Source organism: Prunus mume, linkage group LG1 (assembly GCF_029339155.1).
Source record: "Prunus mume cultivar Tortuosa linkage group LG1, ASM2933915v1, whole genome shotgun sequence".
Taxonomy (NCBI): Eukaryota; Viridiplantae; Streptophyta; class Magnoliopsida; order Rosales; family Rosaceae; genus Prunus; species Prunus mume.
Genome location: NC_142698.1, coordinates 7,917,509 through 7,936,888, shown reverse-complemented (window position 1 = coordinate 7,936,888; position 19,380 = coordinate 7,917,509). Strand labels below are relative to the sequence as shown.

At 36.1% G+C, this 19,380-nt stretch overlaps 2 protein-coding genes across 3 annotated transcripts; one reads left to right on the top strand and one right to left on the bottom strand.

Annotated features, from left to right (window-relative positions):
- The first annotated feature begins 7,002 nt into the window (after nucleotides 1–7,002).
- Nucleotides 7,003–8,288, top strand: LOC103333518 (NDR1/HIN1-like protein 13). The gene has a single exon (XM_008236369.3). It carries the CDS (start codon nucleotides 7,120–7,122, stop codon nucleotides 7,921–7,923), a length of 804 nt encoding a protein of 267 aa, XP_008234591.1. The 5' UTR covers nucleotides 7,003–7,119; the 3' UTR covers nucleotides 7,924–8,288.
- Nucleotides 8,289–15,568: 7,280 nt separating this feature from the next.
- LOC103333542 (putative trehalose-phosphate phosphatase J) lies at nucleotides 15,569–18,322 on the bottom strand. 2 transcript variants are annotated; one of them, XM_089044107.1, is made up of 10 exons: nucleotides 18,112–18,322; nucleotides 17,670–17,973; nucleotides 17,422–17,562; nucleotides 17,249–17,320; nucleotides 17,056–17,148; nucleotides 16,786–16,944; nucleotides 16,561–16,638; nucleotides 16,266–16,406; nucleotides 16,055–16,147; nucleotides 15,569–15,929 (listed from the first exon to the last, which is right to left on the bottom strand). In XM_089044107.1, exons 2-10 carry the CDS (start codon nucleotides 17,955–17,957, stop codon nucleotides 15,861–15,863), a joined length of 1,134 nt encoding a protein of 377 aa, XP_088900233.1. In that variant the 5' UTR covers nucleotides 17,958–17,973; nucleotides 18,112–18,322; the 3' UTR covers nucleotides 15,569–15,860. The 2 variants fall into 2 exon arrangements, with proteins under 2 accessions (XP_088900233.1, XP_088900232.1); XM_089044106.1 differs by having other exon boundaries at nucleotides 15,699–15,929; nucleotides 16,786–17,148.
- Between the last annotated feature and the right edge of the window lie 1,058 nt (nucleotides 18,323–19,380).

Here is a 19,380-nt window from a genome sequence, read left to right as displayed (position 1 = left end):
TAGGATACTTAACCTTTTCCTAAAGCTAGGTAGGCTAATGTCCCCATTTCATCATTTCATTTTGCTTTTAATACACAAAGAGAGATTCTTATTTATTACCAATTAGAAAATCAAATCTTTACAATGTAATTAATTGTTACCAAGAGGTGTGGTAACAATTAGAAAGGGAGATGATACCAAAGGGGGGTAAAAGTGACTCAAAACAGACTTACAGAGTTATGATAAAATGCTAGATCGTTTGGCTAAGCTATACTTGTTCAATGGCTCTAAATTTCGGATATGTTGTAGTCAACACCCATTGGAACAAATTTTATGAAGACCTTTACTGCATCCTAGCACCAAAACATGGTGATCCAAAGCCAAGAATTTTACCTACGAAAATGAGCAAAACTAAAATTTATATTCAATAATGCACTTTTAGCTCATATTTCTTCCAAAACTTATTAAAACACAAAAAAGAAGTATAAAGTTATAAATTGTCAAGAACTAACTCAAAACATTGGGTGAATGACATAAATCATGTATAAAAATGAACCCAACAAACTTCCCAAACTTATCTTTTGCTAGTCCTTGAGCAAAACTAAAACTAAAACAAGACTCAAAACAATCTTTCTTAACATTTTCTAGAGAGAGAACAATTCATGCACATGATCATAAGAAAAGCTCAGTTTAGACATCATTCACAAGGTGGCAAAGTTCAAAACACAACATGCTCAAGTGTAGTAGTGTGATAGCCAAATGCAACTCATTCCCCAACCTCAATTTTCACACAACTTGGAAAATCATACCAAGCACAAAATAAACTTTAATTCTCACCGAAGTTGTCCTCTCACAAATGAATCACTCAGAAGAGGGCTACAATGCATCACTCAATATTAAATATGAGAATAAAGTCAAACCATAAGAGGCTTAACTCATAATAGAGAGATGAATAACATGCTTGAATGTGATCTCAAGAATGATGCCAAACACTTAAAAGCAATAAATAAGTACAATTCAACCACATGACAGTTAGGATCAATTTAGGTCTTTAACAAAGGTTGTAATAGGGCTAAGGATGTAAGGTGAGAAATGAAAGGTATGGATAATACAAAGTCCAAGGAACTCATAATGTGAGAGCATACAACAATTTATTACATGACTTCGAATCATCATGCTTAGATGTATATTCTATTTTTTTCACATGATCAATTAGACTATAAAGCCTTATAACTCCATTTATTTTGATTCACATTCCTCTCTTCCATTTGAACAACCATCAATTTACTTTTAAGGCCAATAAAGAAAACCCGAACTTGAATGCTATTAACCAATTGAAATTGGTACTTAGGTGAATGGGGTAAATTAAAACCCCAATGGGACAGATCTATGACAACAATGATTAACTGTTCTTAGTAGCAATATGACTAGTCAAATACTAGTCATAGACCTATGAACAAACAAGCAAAACGCAGACTCATCACAAATCAAATATAAGAATCTGCAAGCCTAGAAGATAACTATGTGATAACCTAGGCACTCAAAAATACTCGTCAATCTAGGCATCCCATGTGCTAGCAACAACTTTGATTGGCTTGAGACACAAGATAACATATTTTTAGGAAGGAGATTGAACTTCATACAATCGAAATATTTTCATCCTTGAATAAATGCACAAGAGAGGCAGTGAAAATATAATTGCTAAATCAAATGCTATAAGGGAAATTGGCATGGTACAGACCACGTGCAAGGTGGTTAAGTTTAATTGGCCAAATTTATGGCTAATGCTTACGAGAGCAAAGTTGCAGTTGGATACCAAATAAATATTCTATTTATTAGTAAATCAAATGCTATATTCAAGAGATATGAAGTGGTCAACTTGGTGATCAAGTAATACTACTCGCCAATAAGGTGAATCCCAATTGAGGTTAGGTCGACTCTCCTATATAAAGGAGATACATCAATTCTCTTTGACACACAACTTTTCAACAATAAATTCTAACCAAAAACCCTAGCTCTTTCATTCAAAGACTGGTTTCACTGTTTATTGCTTTGCCAAGCCACCTTGGTATTGATTGTCAACTGATTTCATGTTGAAGGCTATTCTGATTGCACTCTTGCACTGTTTCGATCCATCAGACTTCACACAGTTCTTATCTTTACTTGTTTGCCACTTGATCCTGAACTCTATCTTGAGCTAGAACTGATACAAGGTGGTGGCAACTTGTAGTTCTGATCGATCTGTTTATTTGCTTTCATTTGTTTTCACTGCTTCATTTGCTTTTATTTCCCTTTCAATTGTATTAGAGAAATATGAAGTCCTCACTTGTTTTCAGGCATAGAAAAGATCTTTCATTGAAGTAGTTTACCATTTCAATCATAATCTCTATTTTAGAATTTGGTGCGCAAGTTCTCTTATTTATTTATATTTCAGTCTATTAAATTAGTTAATTTCTAATAGTAGCATTCTCGCAACTCATATTTTCCCAAAGTCTGCTCTAGGGCTTTGTTTTGTCTCATCTTTCCTCTTCATTAGATTTTAAATTAAATAAAGATTTTTGTGAGGCTTTTGGCAAATCTACCCAATTACCATTTTTTGTTAACGAAATTCATGCCCTTCTCCTTTACTATGATGTATGGATGTTCCCTGTCACATCTAAAACCGATTTTAGGTATTATGTCTTATCTACTGATGAATATTCCTGATATACTTGGATTTAACCCATGCATCGCAAAAATGAGGTCTTATATTACATAACATCTTTAATTCTTCCATCAAATTCCTTCAAAGTGACAACGAAACTTAATATGTCAACTATTCTTTCACTCACATCTGTCACAATTTAGGCATTCAACAAAGGTTCTTATTCCCCACACCCCACAACAAAATGGCCGTGTAGAATGTAAACACTACCACATTGCCATAATAATATGTACTTTCCTCACCACGACCCATGCCCTCACACCTTTTTTGTCGAAAAGACACTCACAGTTGTTCACCTTATAAATCTCTTACCCACCCCCACCCTACACTGGCAAACTCCATACACCAAACTTTTTTATTTATTCTCACCTTTTGGTTTTTGGGTGTTCTTGTTACTTACATCTTGTACACAAAAAGTAAACTTGGCAATCGCGCCACTAAATATATGTTCCTTGGATACAGTACTCACCATAAAGGTTATCACTGCATGGAACCCTTCACTGGCTGTGTCTATACTTCTTGCCATGTTTTATTTAACGAAAATTGTTTTCCCTTTGAAAATTTGTAGGTCTCATCATCCCCGTATTATGTTGAACTGGACTTTCACCATGTGACCTCTCTATCCAGTCATTTTCACTTTGCACGCCAAGAACTTGTGGGCTCCCCATCTAGGTTTGACCATATATGTGCCTTTCCAAGCCTAGCTCTCGCCGAATCAGCCCATTGGCCTAGAATTCCTTCTACTAGCGCCTCTCTAGGCCAAACTATCTAGTCCAAACACTCAACGCCTAAGACTCTCCAATATCACATATCTCCCACTTTGACCTTGGTTCTAGCGATCCCCCCATTGTGCCATTCTTCGCATCTAATCCTCGCATGAATCCTACTCTTCTTATGTTTGCATCGGATCAGGTCCTTTCGGCCCCCATCTATGCTGCCACTAGGGTTACCTCCCTCTCCAGCCCATTCACATGTCGATGCACCACTCCATGACTCACCGATCGCTCCTCCTAACACCGAGGAACTAGCTTCACCACACTGTCTGCATGATGGCATCACTCAGTCTAAAAACCAAACCGATGACACTATTCACTACCCGGTTTCTCATGCTTTTTTAAATGTGCTTGATAATGTTGAACCCACTTGTTTTTCTCAGGCCTCCAAGAGTCCATAATGGCATTCTGCAATGTCTGAAGAAATCAATGCCTTGTTACAAAATGAGATTTTGTCTCTCATTCCTCCATCTCCCACACACCCTTATGTTGATTGTAAATGGGGTCTTCCATATCAAGCGTTACTCTGATGGAACTATTGAGTGTTTTTCATGTCAAAATATGTAGAATATGTTTATCAAAATGGGTTTTGGATCCTCTACTTGGATTTCCTCTACAATAATCTATTTGACTCCTTTTTTTTTTTTTTCTACATGCCAAGCATTTAAATATGATCTAATTAATAGCCAAGAAATATCAGTCACAATTTCACAATTAAGCTCTATTTGACTTCCCTGGCTTTGCATCTCGTAGTCCATGTTTGCCTACCTAAATACCCTATGCATCACCCTTCCCTTTAAGAAAAAGGGTCCCGGGTTTCATGTGAAATATTATGCGTATATATGAAGACTAATCTTGAATGGAATGTCATGAGAACATGAATTGAAATAGAACCAGTTATCATATCACCTGCAATCTCTCATTCCTTCCTTTCATATCTTTCTTTTTCTTTTTCCTCCTTAGTTTCTTCTCTCTCTTGTTGTTGGTTGTTTAATGGAATGTCTTTGGCTCAAAAAAAAGAAATACCCAGATTCAAAGCACGATGGTTTCTTTTTTGTTATAATTTTGTTTAGTTTTCTTTTTCTTTTTTTTTTAATTCTTAACGGGTGAAACATGTCGTGTCATGTGATTTTTGAATTGTAACTGTTGTGTCTACCCAAGTGCAAGTAGTCACACGTAGTAATAATCTTGGAAGTCCAAGTATCGTATCCTCAAGGAGCAGGTAGGCAAATATCTGCACACAAAGAAATAATTAAACGTATCACAATAAAAGTGACAAGCAAAATGGAAAAGTAATTTGATTTGATTGCTGTGAAAATTGAGTTTAAAAATGAAATATCAATAATGGAAATGCTAAGGCATCAAGGTTCAATTCTTTAAACAAAATATGTTTCATGCTATTTAATCCAAATTATAACTCTATTAAAATCATCATTGAGAAACTTTAATTGGAAGATAAAGAAATTAAAACCAGTTTAATTTTTCAATGTAATTTTTATTAATGATTGTTCAGAAATTGGAGTTGCTTAATATCTACTCTTTCAATTTAAAAGCATGCCAAGTCAGTTCTTAACAATGAGAAAAATATAATTGAACTCATGAAAAGATAATAGCACTTAACATCAATCAAAATAAAAGGATATGAAAATATTGAACAACCAAGAATAAAAGAATTTAGCAATTATACCGTATATTGGATTAAAGAACAATTCACAAACTTACTTAAAGAACATTCCCTTTAGCCTTAGCTAGAGTTTTAGCAACTCATTACAAAGGAAAACATAAACTAAATTGATAAAGAAATCTGTCGTAGGGGTGCCCTTGCCAAATAAGTTGATGGGTTATTTATAGTAGTCAATGAGGTGAGTGGGAAGTTAATACATTTGTGGTGAGTGATGAAGGGTTTAATTGATGGATTAATTGAATTAAACATGTGTTGATGGTGGAGAGTTAGTGGAAAAGAAATAACGGTGAGGTAAGTGGGCGTTAAATGGCTATGAATGACATGAAATAGGCTCTTTAGCTTCAATGGTTTGTCTTCTCTTCTCCCTCTTTACTTCTCTTTATAATCACAATAATCCCTCAATCAATTCTTCAATAAAATCCGCCAGCAATTCTCTTCACACCTAGCTTGAACTTGGACAAATGTATGTCTTTATCTTTTGGCTTTCCAACTTTCTACAGAAGATAAATTCACCTAATAAGTTCACCAAATTAATATAGAAAATTCATAAATCCAGTTGGTGAGAATAAAATGTAACAAGTGAAATTATATTTTATTAAGCCAAAATTATGTCATAAAGTCTCCAAAATAATATTTAAAATATGTAATTTGAGACTCTCATCAGTAACGGGTCAAGTTTTGATATTTTCCACCCATTTCTTAACAAGTCGTGTCGTGTCAACCCGTTAAGAAAAGCGAGTTGACACAAACATTGCAAACATGACACAAATGCCAGGTCTAGCAGAAGTTATATCTCTAAAATATTGTTGTTCTTTGTTGCAGTTTTGTTTATTAAGAATTATATATTATTCAATTTGCTCAATCTCTTCTTTCCATTGTTATTTTTTTTCATTGAGACATGGAATGGAAGTATGGTCTTAAAAATCAAAATGAAAAAGAAAAAGAAAAAAAGAAAAGAAGCCCATCATGAAGAAAAAGATGTTGATTTGGGGAAGAACTCATTGAAGAAAATGATTAGTTCCAATTTTAAGTTTTTTAAAAAGAAGAATGTGGTGTTAATTTTTTAACTGTTGGATTGCTAATTAAATAAGGTGGCATATAGAGAAGAGAAGTCGCGCATATCATAGAAAATCCAAATAGATGAGCCGAATCCTATTAAATAAATTGCATTGCATTGTAGTGTCATTCTATGCAATTTGTTGAAGGGTTGGAATTAGAGTTGATTATAAATCGCCATCCCAAATAAATTACTAATATAGCAAGGATTCCTAATTTAAGCTTCCCCCCGACCCCGTCATCCAATCCTTTCATTCCATGCATTTTGGACCTGGAATTCTCATTTGTCTAATGGCACCGGTAAACACGTTCAATAACTTCGTTTTTTATTCTGTTTTCGGATGGGATGTTGAGTTTGGGAGGTTAGATGGGACTTTCGCCATGAAAGTTGAGCTTAGTTTGTGAGATTAATTTCAATCCCAATACTAAGAAGTAAACACTAGCTGATATGGACGGATGAGATCACAAGTATATATATGGAGATATATTAATACCATCGATATAGGCTTGTCCTCCAGACTCACCGAGGCAACAATTAAGACATAAAATAGATTGCAAAACAACAACAATTTAGGGTAGGACTAGGATCATACCATACAAGGAATATGCAAAAATCATGGCAGCAACAAACACAAGGGTGTCATATCTTAAGTACCTTCTACATTGACCAAGTAAAACACCAAAAATAGGATGCAAAATTGGACGAATCATGGCTTTCTAAGAGGTGTACTCAATGTTTCACTAAGTTTTCTTTTCTTAGTTATGTAAGTTGTAACCTCCCACCCTCCTTTCTCACCCTCCAATTCTCCAATCAATCTTACATGCCACCTCCTCCCAATTCCCATGCATGCAATCAAACTTCTCTCTTATTATCAACCTTCTCCACACCACCTCTCCATTTGTGATCCGCTCCCCATTCTACAATGGAGGAGCGGGGCCAACCTGCCGCAGCAGCGGACGATGATGCCAACGAGGACCCACCCTTGTCAGAGCCACAGACACAGATAGTACCCCTCGCCCCACCTCCCTTCCCCGGAGCAGCAACCTACGTAATCCAAATCCCTAAAGACCAAATCTACCGTGTGCCACCCCCTGAAAATGCCCTAATTGTTGAGCGTCACCGCAAACCCGAAAAAAAGAAGCAGAAGTGTCCATGCTGCGGGACTCGTTGCTTGGTTATTGGAGCTATTTTGTTTTTCATATGCCTTGTAATTGGCATAACATTGCTTGCATTGTCCCTCACTAAGAAACCTAAAGAGCCTACTTTTTCGATTACGCATGTCCACGTGAAGAACCCCAAATCAAAATCATCTTCTGGCAAGAATTCCCATCCAGGATATGAGGTGTCCATGAAAGTGAAAAATCCAAATGGACATGGCATAGATTATGCAAATAGTGGAGGGGCTTCTCTTATGTACAAGGAAAAAACCCTAGGCAAAGGAAAATTTCCATTAAAGAACCAAGGAGGAGATGACTCCGCCGCTGTAAAGCTTGTTCTCGACGGATCAAAGGGGCCGTTGCCTCAGGACGTGAAGAAGAGCATGGAAGATACTGATTCAAAGGTGCGTGTGTCTTTGGCTTTGAAAATGGACCTTTCGGTGAAGGTGAAAGGGTTTATCAAGACGTGGAATATGGACACCGAAGTTGAATGCCATTTCAAGGTGAGTACATTGGGGAAGGGCACAAGGGTTCTGGACCAAAAATGTGAAGCTCAATTCAAGGGCTAAAGAAATGGTGATCATGGTAAAGGCCGTGGCGAAATAATTTCTTGTTCTTTTTTTCTTTTCTTTTTTTTTCGTTTTGTTAATCTTCATTTCCTTGTTTAATTGTGGTGGTGATATTAGTTGTTGAATGTGAAGGTTATCGATTATCATTTTAAATTCATTATTTTAATCAGAAAGGAAAGGCCTATGTTTTTATGCTTAAATATGCGTCTTTTCTGTTGTTTTTTAAGTGTTTGTTTGTAATTTTCTCTTACGGCTAAAGCATGTGCAGAAATAGCTGCCATGATACTGATCAAATTGTGAAAAGAAAAATGTTACATCAATTCAAGCCAAGTGCGGAAGCAGTGGCAGGAACTTTGTAACTATAGCTGCGGTAAACAATATTTTATATTTTTTTTCACACCAAATATCAGAGATCAAATTTCTTCCTCCCTTTTTACCTCCCTTGTGGAAAGAAAAAAAGAAGAAAAGTAAGTGCAGAAGCAACAGAATAATTTGTTTCTGTATGTAGACCTTGGGTTTGACATGCTCTATCAGGAACTCAATTTCACACATGGGGTGGCACCACAATGGAAAAGTGAGTCAAACTCTCCTCCTTCTCCGAAGTACATTCAGGTTCAATTCACATAGGAGACAATCTTGAGACAACCCAATATAATACTCTCCTCTCCCCCTCCCTAGCGAATGAACGGAAAATAAAAAAAACCAGGAACTCAATTTCATATTCAATGGTCTTCAATCTCAAATGTTAAGACAAATATTTTCGGTTTATTTAAAACCATTAGTTAACATACCAAATGAAAAAAAACAAACTTACAAAACTAGGCAGAAACCTAGGCCCAACCTTTCACCATATGAGGTGATTTTTTATCTTTTGTACGACATCAGACAGAATACCAATGGTCTAAAAACATGGCTCATCAGGCCTTCAACCTTTGAGCCCAATTTGATTCCAACACTAACGGTAATGCCAGCCTATATATTTCTCAACTTTTTTTTTTTTATGAGAAGCGGCAGTATTTCATGGATAAGGAGGAAACGAACAAATACCAAAAAAAAAAAAAAAAAAAATCAGGTAATAGCCTAGGTATTAGGCAAGTCTTTCTATGCATACAGGTCTGGTCGTCAGATTAACTGAGTAGATAGAGCAGCTCCTGAGTCCCCCATCCTCGTAGGTCTATGCCCGTAAAACCCTACTTGTTAAAAACGTTGTCAATGGTGGCAATTTAAGTTAATGGCCTTCAAATGATGCTTCAAAAAATGCGCTTGAAAAATTCTCTATTAGTTAGCTGTGAATTTTTATTTATTTTTTATTTTGATAAGACTAAGTTACAAGCAACTTAAAATATAGAGAACCAAGAGCATCTGCATCAAACTTTCTAAATGAGCTCTAGAAGACGGCAGATGGGAGAAAAATAAAGTTCTAGCAGACTTCCCATCCTCCTATGTATTTTAACCATTTTCTTAGCTTTCTACATATGGGGAGAGAAAGTGATGAACACACACAGCCGCTCTATATTTGTTATTTTATACTTTTTTTCATCCACACACACATGAGTTTGAACAAAATAATTATATCGTTATGTTTGGGGTTTAATAAATAATAAAAAATTCAGTCCAAAATTTGTATTGATTTTGGCATGAATGATCTGACTTTCCATGGAAGATCTGCCAAAGTTATTATATATGTATACATACAGAAGAAGATTATTTGTTGGCCACAAGAGAACATATTATTTTGTTGCATAATTAAAAAAGCTTTGAAGAGAGGCGGTGCTTTAAAAGACTAGTGTTGGACAAAAGGAGGGAAACTTTAGTTTGTGTTGAACAAGAGCAGGCCATTCTTCTTTTTCTCCTGAAAATATACTTTACAGCTTACTAATTACGTAGATCCCCAAAAGCCTCCCTCTCCCCCACCTCTTTCTTTTCTTTCCTGGACTTGCACTGCTGCACATGCTCACTTGGAGCCATGCTCGATGTCGATGCCCTCGGTGCTCCTTTATAATTATGGGATTTAATAAAGTTGTAATTGTCATTAGTTTGATGCTCTCTCTGTCTTTGTCATTAAGCAACGTTAATTCTTTAATCTCATTCTGAAATGCTTAATCTGTGCTTGCAGATCATATCCAACTTGTATAAACCCATAATTAGAACAAGATTCATTTCAGTAATCTCTGCCCATTAAATAATATTCCATACCCATCTTTACTGGTGTGAAGCTGACTCCAGCTACTTTTATATGTTCACTGTGTCTTTTAATTATTCTTAAAAACATAGTTAAAGGGAAGCTAGAGATGGTAAACATTTTCCAATACATATATGTATGTATGCTGCCTGGTTGGCTGCCTGGCTGTTCCAGTTAACATAGATCGAGTAAGCTTCACCAATAAAATTATTAACCCTTGGGGACTCGATGAAGATCTCTATCAACTTAGGAATTGATAGATTATTAAATTTATTTTAAAGTAGGGGATTTTTAGTTCATTCTGTTTATTTTCTTTTTTTAATTTCTAGTTTCCAAATAGTGCATTTTAATCTATACTTTAAATTACTTATTTATTCTGGAAAAAAAATTATTGCATCCATTCCTGCTTAATTAGTACCTACCAACCAATCACATTTTAACACGTGTAAATAAATTTATCTTTTTATACTTTTGAATTAGTTATTTATCCATACGTGTTTAGAGTGACAATATTATTTTGACTTGTTTAATTGTTCATATAATTATTATTTTTTTCCAAAGCGTCAATTTGCTAGCAAATGTGGGTTATAAAGCAATGTGCTTGTCGTATTGCACTTGAGTTCATACCTCCTTTGTGCATAGTAGAGTAATTTAAAATATCACGATTGTAACTCCAATTTACTACATGTGGCTTATTAATTGACTTAAAGTATTAATTTTATATGTATTGTCCATGTGGAGAGACAAAATGTTATTATTTCGACCAAGCTATTAATTTATCAAGATAGAACTCATAGCTAGGAGGAATCTAGGGAGAAGTGAGTGAATGGCCAAATCTCAATTGTCTACGTATACAAGCTCTAGACGTGACTGCTTTTTAGCCTGGCTGCTAAAAACCCTATTGATCCAATGCAATTGATCGACCATTGCTCTTTTTCACCAAGAACAATACAAAACCATTAATTATATCAATGTCATGGACTTCATGGTGTGTTCTTCGTCGTCTTTTTCTCTTTTGTTTTTAGGTTTTGCTTTCCCACATTTATTGAGACCACGAGTGAGGAGACGCTTCTTGACTCTTCCTTCCATATTCAATAATGTTAAAGAAAGAGAAAGCTTGGAGTTCAAATAATTCAATCATTGACTCTTCTACCAAGCAAAATGCATTATACTTACTATTTTTTTTAATGTAAGTGATAGTCTAAAGTACTACAAAAATGAAAAGAGATTTCTTTTCCACACACTACCAAGATAACATGAGAATTCGGATCTGAAACCACTGTTATGCAAGTCATGGCCTTTTGTTGGCAAGCAAAATGCATTATTGTTCATACGTCCTCTACTCAAAAAAGAATTGCACCCATTCATGCATGCAATCGGTACAATATTCGAACCACCAATGACAATAAACACAAACACACCAATTATTCATATATATTCCTTCCCCTCCTCCTCCATCAATCTCTTTCAAACCAGTCAAGAGCCTTCTGACAAGCTCGACCAATGACCTATATACACATAGGACCTCTTCATCTGCTTCCCCACGTCAATTACAGAGCAAAGGGCATCTGGCTCACATGTGAATCCATGTGACCAATGGGCTTGTCATGCCCGACCAATTACCATCCCCATCTCCATAACTTCGACATGTATATATATATATATGTTTATTTATAGTGTACTTCCAAGGCAGACCACAGCCTCTATGGCTCGACCTTCAATGCGGGGACCAATTCTCTAGGGCCAAACACGTGTAAAAAGCTCCATTCCAAGCACACAGAAGCTCCTATACACGTATCTACTCAGGACCATTGCTTAGCCAACATGAACACTGAGCCATAAGCTTCCTTCCCGTGCTATCTTATAAACTAATCCCATCGCATATTCTTATAAATAATGGCCACAATTTACATTAATTGGAACATCACTACACATGAACTGATTGGATGCAATATTATTATTATATTTGTGGTTTGGGTTGGTGGGAGCAAGAGGGATTTGTGCAGACCATATCTAATATATTGCATATATATATTTATTGTATAATATGAATGTAAGTGTAGCTACAAACAAGATCTAACCTAGGTTTCTTTTTCCCAAGACCTGAATGATGGAGGAGACTAAGAGAAAAGGAAGAGAGATTTTTTAGATAGAAAATGAGACACATTGGGGCTGGGGCTGGGGCTGGGGCTTGGGGAAGGGTCTTGCTTTGCTTTTTCTCTCATGACCAATAATTGAAGGCTTGCAAAGACTTTATATTTAATTCAGTTAAGGCAGCAATGATAGGGGGGTTTTGAATCAAGTGGACTTCATCTTTCCACGTATGAAAAAGGAGCCGAGGTTTTCAAAGGCCTTTGGAGCCATGTTCGTGTCTCTATTCGAAAATCTATGTGTTTTTTCTTCACATCAAAACCCTCTTTTAAGTGGATTCCAACTCCTCATTCAACCATATATATAGATTCCCGTACAAAGTTTGAGAGTGGTGGGTTTCACTTTCACATACCTAACCAAAAAGTGTAACGTCCTTCCTCATCAGTCTCCTTACAAAAGTAAAGAAAAAAAAAAGAAAAAAAAAATGGAAGCCCTTAAAATGAGACAGGTTCCATTCATCTCTATGCATGGTGGGGTTTCTTCAAATCTTGGTACCCAATAGGTAGTTTGTTAGCAATGGCTATATGCTTTCAACCTCTTATAGGTATAATAATTATATGACACCCCATGAAATATATATGTATATATATATATGCTTGTTTTCATATATAGGTAGGTATGTGGGGTTTGGTATGAGGATCGTGTATATACCACCTCCTCCAAGGACTTTTGATTTGAATATGTTTCTTCTTTCAACAACATTGGCACAGCTTTTCGGGTCATGAGAATAAAATAATATATAGTCAATTCATACATGATTAGTGCTTCAAATTACTATTATCTTAGTTCACATATGTATGTTTGCCAACTCATGTTTCTATTTATAATAATAAATTATTATATAAAAATAAGAGTTTGTTTCGTTTATTAGTTGGTATTTCCAAAAGCATCTGAAGTACGATTATCAGATATCTTTTCTCTTTCGTGTCTGAGAAAAGGTGGATAGATCTAATAGATCTATATATCTATATGGTATGCGAAAAAGGAAGCATGTATCCCCATGAATGAACTCTAGCATGTATCCCATGAGTGAATCATAGAATTTTCCTTTTAATATACAATTGAATTGTAAGGGACATAATATTAAAGAGAAGTGTTACAATCAATCGCCCATACATACATGCATGGAAAAATATCGTTGATCGATGCAGATCTCATATTGAGATTCTTAGTAATCAATTACTCACAGTTATCCACACATATCAGATGAGTTGTTTATTGAAAAAAAAATACTATAAATTAAAGAATTTATTTTGATATCTAAATGTTATATATAGGAAAGAAATGTCACCGTCAATTTCTTGTATATGTTGGCATGGAATGTCACCTGACATTGTTGATCGGTATGGATCTCATAATACGATCTTAAAAGCAATTAATGGTAAAAAGTTGCCCCGAATTATATTTATTGTTACTTTTAAGATTTCTATACATGGTACACCAATTATTGATCATGTGGAGATGGAAAAATAAAATTGATCTACTTGACCAATGTTTTGGAGGTGTTTAGGTCTTGAACATGGTACACCAATTATTGATAATGTGAAGTACGATCAACCAATGTTTTGGAGGTGTTTAGGTCTTGAACATCGTGACCATTTTGAACTTGATGCATGCATTATACATTTGTTTTTACATGATGAATTTTTCCAGATACTTTTTCAGTGCTATCTGTGGTCAACTAATCAAGATCAATAGAGCTTTGTTGTAGTTTGCGATTAAAACTGTAAATTTAAAAAAAATATTTAAAAAAGGGTCTGAAATAACCTTTTGCAAACCTTTAAAATCTATCTAATTGGATTTTATAAAATAGAAAAATAAAAACCAGAATATATATAGTTTATTAATCCTATCTTTAGACTTCTTTAAGTAAGTATCCTGCGCTGCTTTTCCCTTGAGCGAAGAACCGAAGTAATGAAAGCGTGCCGGTTCTGAAAGAAGGAGAGTGTTCTTTGACTGAGAATGACTCAGCATGACATGTACATGCGATTAAAAGGCAAGGAAGGATCTTGGATCATAGTCAATGAGGGCCCTCTCACAACCTGAATCTCTCCAATGATCCAATCACTAATATGGGGGTTTCGATGTGTAATCTTATCTTCAAATTATAGATACTTCAAAGGGTAACTAAGGCTAGAATCTAGCTGTCCCTAGGATTTGCATTATCTTGCCGCAGGTTAATTTGCACGCAAGATGTATCAATGTCTATCCACTAGGGATTGGTAAGCTTAATTACATACTGATATTTGTTGCAGAAATTAACCACAAAAGTGCATATTGGTACAATGAAGTAGGACTTCATTTAGATGAAAATCTCGCACTTAACCTTTAAACTCAAAGTGACATTGTTTTGGATATATTTAAGTAAAGATACAAGCACATGTGCTCCTTAAACTTTTTAAAATTCCTCATTTTAGTTATGAAATTGTCAAATCAAGCAATGATCATTTATCTTTCAGTCTACGCATTAATTTGGTCCATATTGTCGCATTTCAGCCGAACCTTCATTAAATTGGTCACTTGTAAATTGCATGACACCCTTTAAAAGAAATATTGTTATCAAAATATAGTTCATTTAAGTCATAAAACTTATGTTTTTGCTCAACCATGTCATATGCTCTCCAATTAAAGTTTCACATATGGGGTCCATAAATGAGAATGGATAACCTTGTTGAGCCAAATACGTGAGTTTTACTTTGTGACACGGTGTTGGATATGTTATATTTTGATGAAAATACCCCTTTAAAGTTGGTCAGGCAAATAATCTTAAAGAAGATTTTGACATAACACAAGGCGCACGACCAAATTGATCTGTTGTGGACCAAAAGATTAAGGATCACATTAATTGAAAAGTTCGTATACCATTTGTGATAAAAATCATATTTTACTCTTGTATGTGGTCATTTGATTTTCAACAAATAAATAAATAAAATTAGGCATCCCTCACATTACTAAATTTTTTTTTAATACGAGATTAAGAGAGGGTGAAAATAAACTTAAAACCTCAAGTATATGGATAAATATTGTTAACAACTTCAGCTACAATGACCTTACTCACGTCACGAAATCTTAAAACCATTGAGACATTGTTTTTGTGAGATTTAAATATTAATACTCCACCATTAAAATAATGTAGAACAACTTATTTGGTTTGTACTTTGCTTCGTATAATTAAAAACCAACAGCTTCGTTATCATTTTTCAATTGAATCCTTCAAAGGCGATGGTATGATGGATGACCATTTTCTCGGGAAAAGGGGGTTTGAAGAAAGGTGAAATTGCTGTGGTGAAGAATCATACTGAGTCAATCAGGTCCAATGAAAAGACAAGCAAATAGTATGCATTTATAAACTTGCAGAGTTACATACATACATACATATATATATATATATTTCCTTGTACAGGATAGTTACAAAATGTACAAGGCAGTGAAGCCAAGAAAAAGTTACAATTTTCTTTTTCCTTTTTCTTGTCTTTTCAAACTTAACCTCAACAGAAAATTACATTATCTGACTAAATTAACCACCCCTTTGAACAATTCTTGGAAGGGTGAATTAGGAATATATATATATATATATATATATATATCTTCTACTCTTTAGTCTTTACAGCATGGAATGGGCCCGAATTGACTGTCGTTTCCACTCAACCAAACGCTGGAGAAAGTCCATAACCTGGAAAATTTAACAAATAAAAAATCAGAATCAAGCCAAAAACCTGAAAATTTAATTTGGATCAAGTAAAGATACAAACAAGTTACAAGTACAACAAGGCATCTACAGTAGTACTAGACCCTCACCTCAGCTGGTTCCTGTAAAGAATACGTCGCGGTGGTTTCCTTTGGAATTTTTGAGACGAGAATGCCAAAACCTTGTCCTCTTTCCCTTAATATCTGATGACAGTTCAAAGTCATTAGTCTTTAATTAAAAGTATAATAACAACTTTTATCAAATTAAAAACAAAAACAAAAACCAGAAGTGGTTCTGTATATTCGATTGAGCATTGGATACCTTGAATGCATCTTCATCCGTTCGATCATCTCCGATATAAACAGGAAAGACATCGGTGCAGTTGGCATATCCTAGTGACTCTAGCAGAAATTCAAGAGCCTTGCCTTTGTCCCATTTGATGGTAGGACGGATTTCTAGCACCTGCGTCAGACGAGCAGCAACATTGAAAGTGAGACGCATATCTTACTTGCACCACATACTCACTTGACCCCAAAATTTTATGAATGGAAATGAAAATTTGAAGATTGACTGTAGGGCAAGTAATTAGATGCCATGACACACACGTTACACGTACCTTTCTTCCTTGGGTAAGTCTGAGCTTTGGGTACTCCTTCAAAACGGATCTAACTTGCAAGGCCAGTTCACTCCATTTCTGTCATATCATTGGTTCAAATCAGATATGTTAATGAACAGAACAGAACACATTTTGAGTCGAAAGAAGCACGTGTACACGATCTTCTCGTGGACTAGAGACAGTCGTTGAATGATTAAAAAAACAATTAAAAAAACGTGCGTATACCTTTTCATCAACGCAACGGAAATGAACAGAGAGGCAGAACTTGTTGTTCTCCACTTTGGCTCCAGGAGTTGATTTGGTCTTTTCAACAAGTAGTTTGTAAACCTCATCAATCATTGGGAGAAATTCACTTGCTGGTTGGCAAAGAACACCTTGACTGCCCTGAAGAGTGATCAAGGAGGCAGAGAAACAAGAATAAATTATTTGGAAAAATTGCAAAAAAGAAAAGTGACAAGGAGAGATTAGGTGACAGTGATAAAACAAGACACTTACTTTCTTGTATTTGGAACCTTTGGCTGGACCTTTAATGTCCATACCATGGCTACCAGCATAGTACAGCTCTGCCAACCTTACAAATTTATACACCTACAGTTCCACAATTTACAGAACCAAGAAAAAAATAAAAATTTATTCAAGAGAAATAAAAGGCAGGCAGTGACTAAAAACAGCTTGAAAATAAATGTACCTTATCTCTGCATCTTCCACTCACTATGGCAGTGGGAAAACATCTAGCCACTTTCTTCACTGTCTCTCGCATCTGTGTTTTTTACAGAAAAGTTCAGAAACAAAGACTGGGAAAAAAAGAAGAAGAAAGAAACTATATGGGGAAAAAAAAAGACCAAGATTGAAATTACTTACTGCATCAGACATGAAAGCTTGATCTGGGTCTTCAACTATGGGGGATAGTGTGCCATCGTAGTCCATGAACATGACGATTTGCTTGCCTTTGGAAGCATCAATAATCTGCTCAAACATGTCCAAGGCTGATGGGTGCTGAAGCTGTTCATCCATCAATAATATCACAAATTAAAACCCAATACTCTAAAATCTATATATTCTTGAACTGATTGCTAAAAGAGAGAGAGAGAAGCAATTTTAGCACTCACAATCCATGAGCTTTGGTCCTCTTTCAAAAAAGATGAGGACTTTAAGTGGGTGGGAGAAGAAGCTCTCATTGAGTCCACCCAAGAGTTGATTCTTTCAGCTCCATTGATGCTGTCAAGATTCTTCAAGTTCAAGAACCTCTTCCTGGAAATGGAGATGTACCCAGGCGGGCCCACGGGAGGCTTTTCGGCCACCGCCGTGAAAATGGAAGAGTTCGAAACGGCCACCGATATAGCCATGTTCATGATTTCGGCTTCAGCATCGGAAACTACCACATTCTGCTTCGTCATATCTAGTCAAAACACGCTGCAAACAACCAAAAATCACATTTGTCAATACAGATTACAATAAGTCTTTATCTTTAGGTCTTTTGGGTCCGGAAAGTTCAGCCCAAAACTAAAGCACCCATTTGAGAAATTTAAGGTTCTTTTGAAGAAGGTGTACCTTCAAAAGAAGAAACAAACAGATTCAGAAGAGTGAGAGAGCTCGTGTGCAAGAACAGAAAAACAGAGGAGAAAACAGAGCACTCTGTATTCTCGCGAGGTTGAAGATATTGAGGATTTATTGTAAATCCAAAACAGAGAGAGAAAAGAAGGCCACAAAGTTTTCCAGAGGAAGAGAGAGTGTAAGAGGGAGTGTATGTATGTATGGATGTGAGAGAGACAGAGCCCAGAATGGTCCATTTATAGTGGCAGCAACCGGATGCTTCCAAAACAGACCAAAAAAACCTCCCTCAAAGTCGGTCCCACCGAGATGTAGGGCCCATCCAAAAGATATGGGTCCCACAATCCCCTGATATCCCCAATGTGAGCCACCACCACCACCACCACACCACACCCCATCGGTGGTCCCCACCATCTCTTTCTCCACCCCCACCCATCTCTCTCTCTCTGCGTATTTGCACCAGAGGCACGCACGTATAATAATTATACCCTTTTTCTTTTTCTTTTTCTTCTTCCTATGGCGCCGTCCCCAGCCGTCACCGTAACAGCCAGCTAAGAGTTGAGGCCACGTGGCCGACATTCCTTTGCCGTCGCACCCCTTGTGGGCTTCTGCCACGTGTGCCTAACCACCCATCGATTTGTATGGAGAGGAGCTGATTTTCTCTTTAATTTCCTTAAATGTACTTCCAAGTGGGGAAAATTGGACACTCGCCAATCCAAAACTAGCTTCAGCTAACGGCGCTCTCCCAATTTAGTAAACGATTCCTTTTGTATAGGAAGGCCTTGAACGCCCCTTGTAATGTGAACCTCTGGGTCAAAACAAGCGACTCAGACCACCTGGTTATCAAGTTAAATGAAAACCAGCAGTTTGGGCTAGTTATTTTTTTCCAATTTGACTTAAAAAGTTGGGAACGGGTCAGCTTTACATAGGCGGCATGGCATATACATAGCAATCACCTATATTACTCTATATAATGACCGAATCCCAAAGAACTAAAGACAAACAGCAACCATTCTGGGCTTACCTAAACTACAGAGATCAGTAGTTAAAACCTCAACATAGGAAGGGGCGCCACATCAAAGACATGCGATTCGGGATTAAGCTTATAACTTAAGTTTGCCAATGGGATGGGGAATGTTAAGAAGAGAAGTAACATTAGACTAATTGCTGATTTGTCTTTTCGATTACTCATTAATAATATTAAAATGACTACAAGTGCATATTTTGAGCTACTCGTTATACTAGAAAGGCTAAAGTCATTGATAGTTT

Coding starts and splice junctions, on each gene's coding strand:
- LOC103333518 (XM_008236369.3), top strand. CDS start 7,120: ATGGAGGAGCGGGGCCAACCTGCCGCAGCAGCGGACGATGATGCCAAC.
- LOC103333542 (XM_089044106.1), bottom strand. CDS start 17,957: ATGACGAAGCAGAATGTGGTAGTTTCCGATGCTGAAGCCGAAATCATG. Junction 17,563..17,669: donor AGGACCAAAGCTCATGGATT/GTGAGTGCTAAA, acceptor ATGGATGAACAG/CTTCAGCACCCATCAGCCTT. Junction 16,407..16,560: donor GACTTACCCAAGGAAGAAAG/GTACGTGTAACG, acceptor CGTCTGACGCAG/GTGCTAGAAATCCGTCCTAC.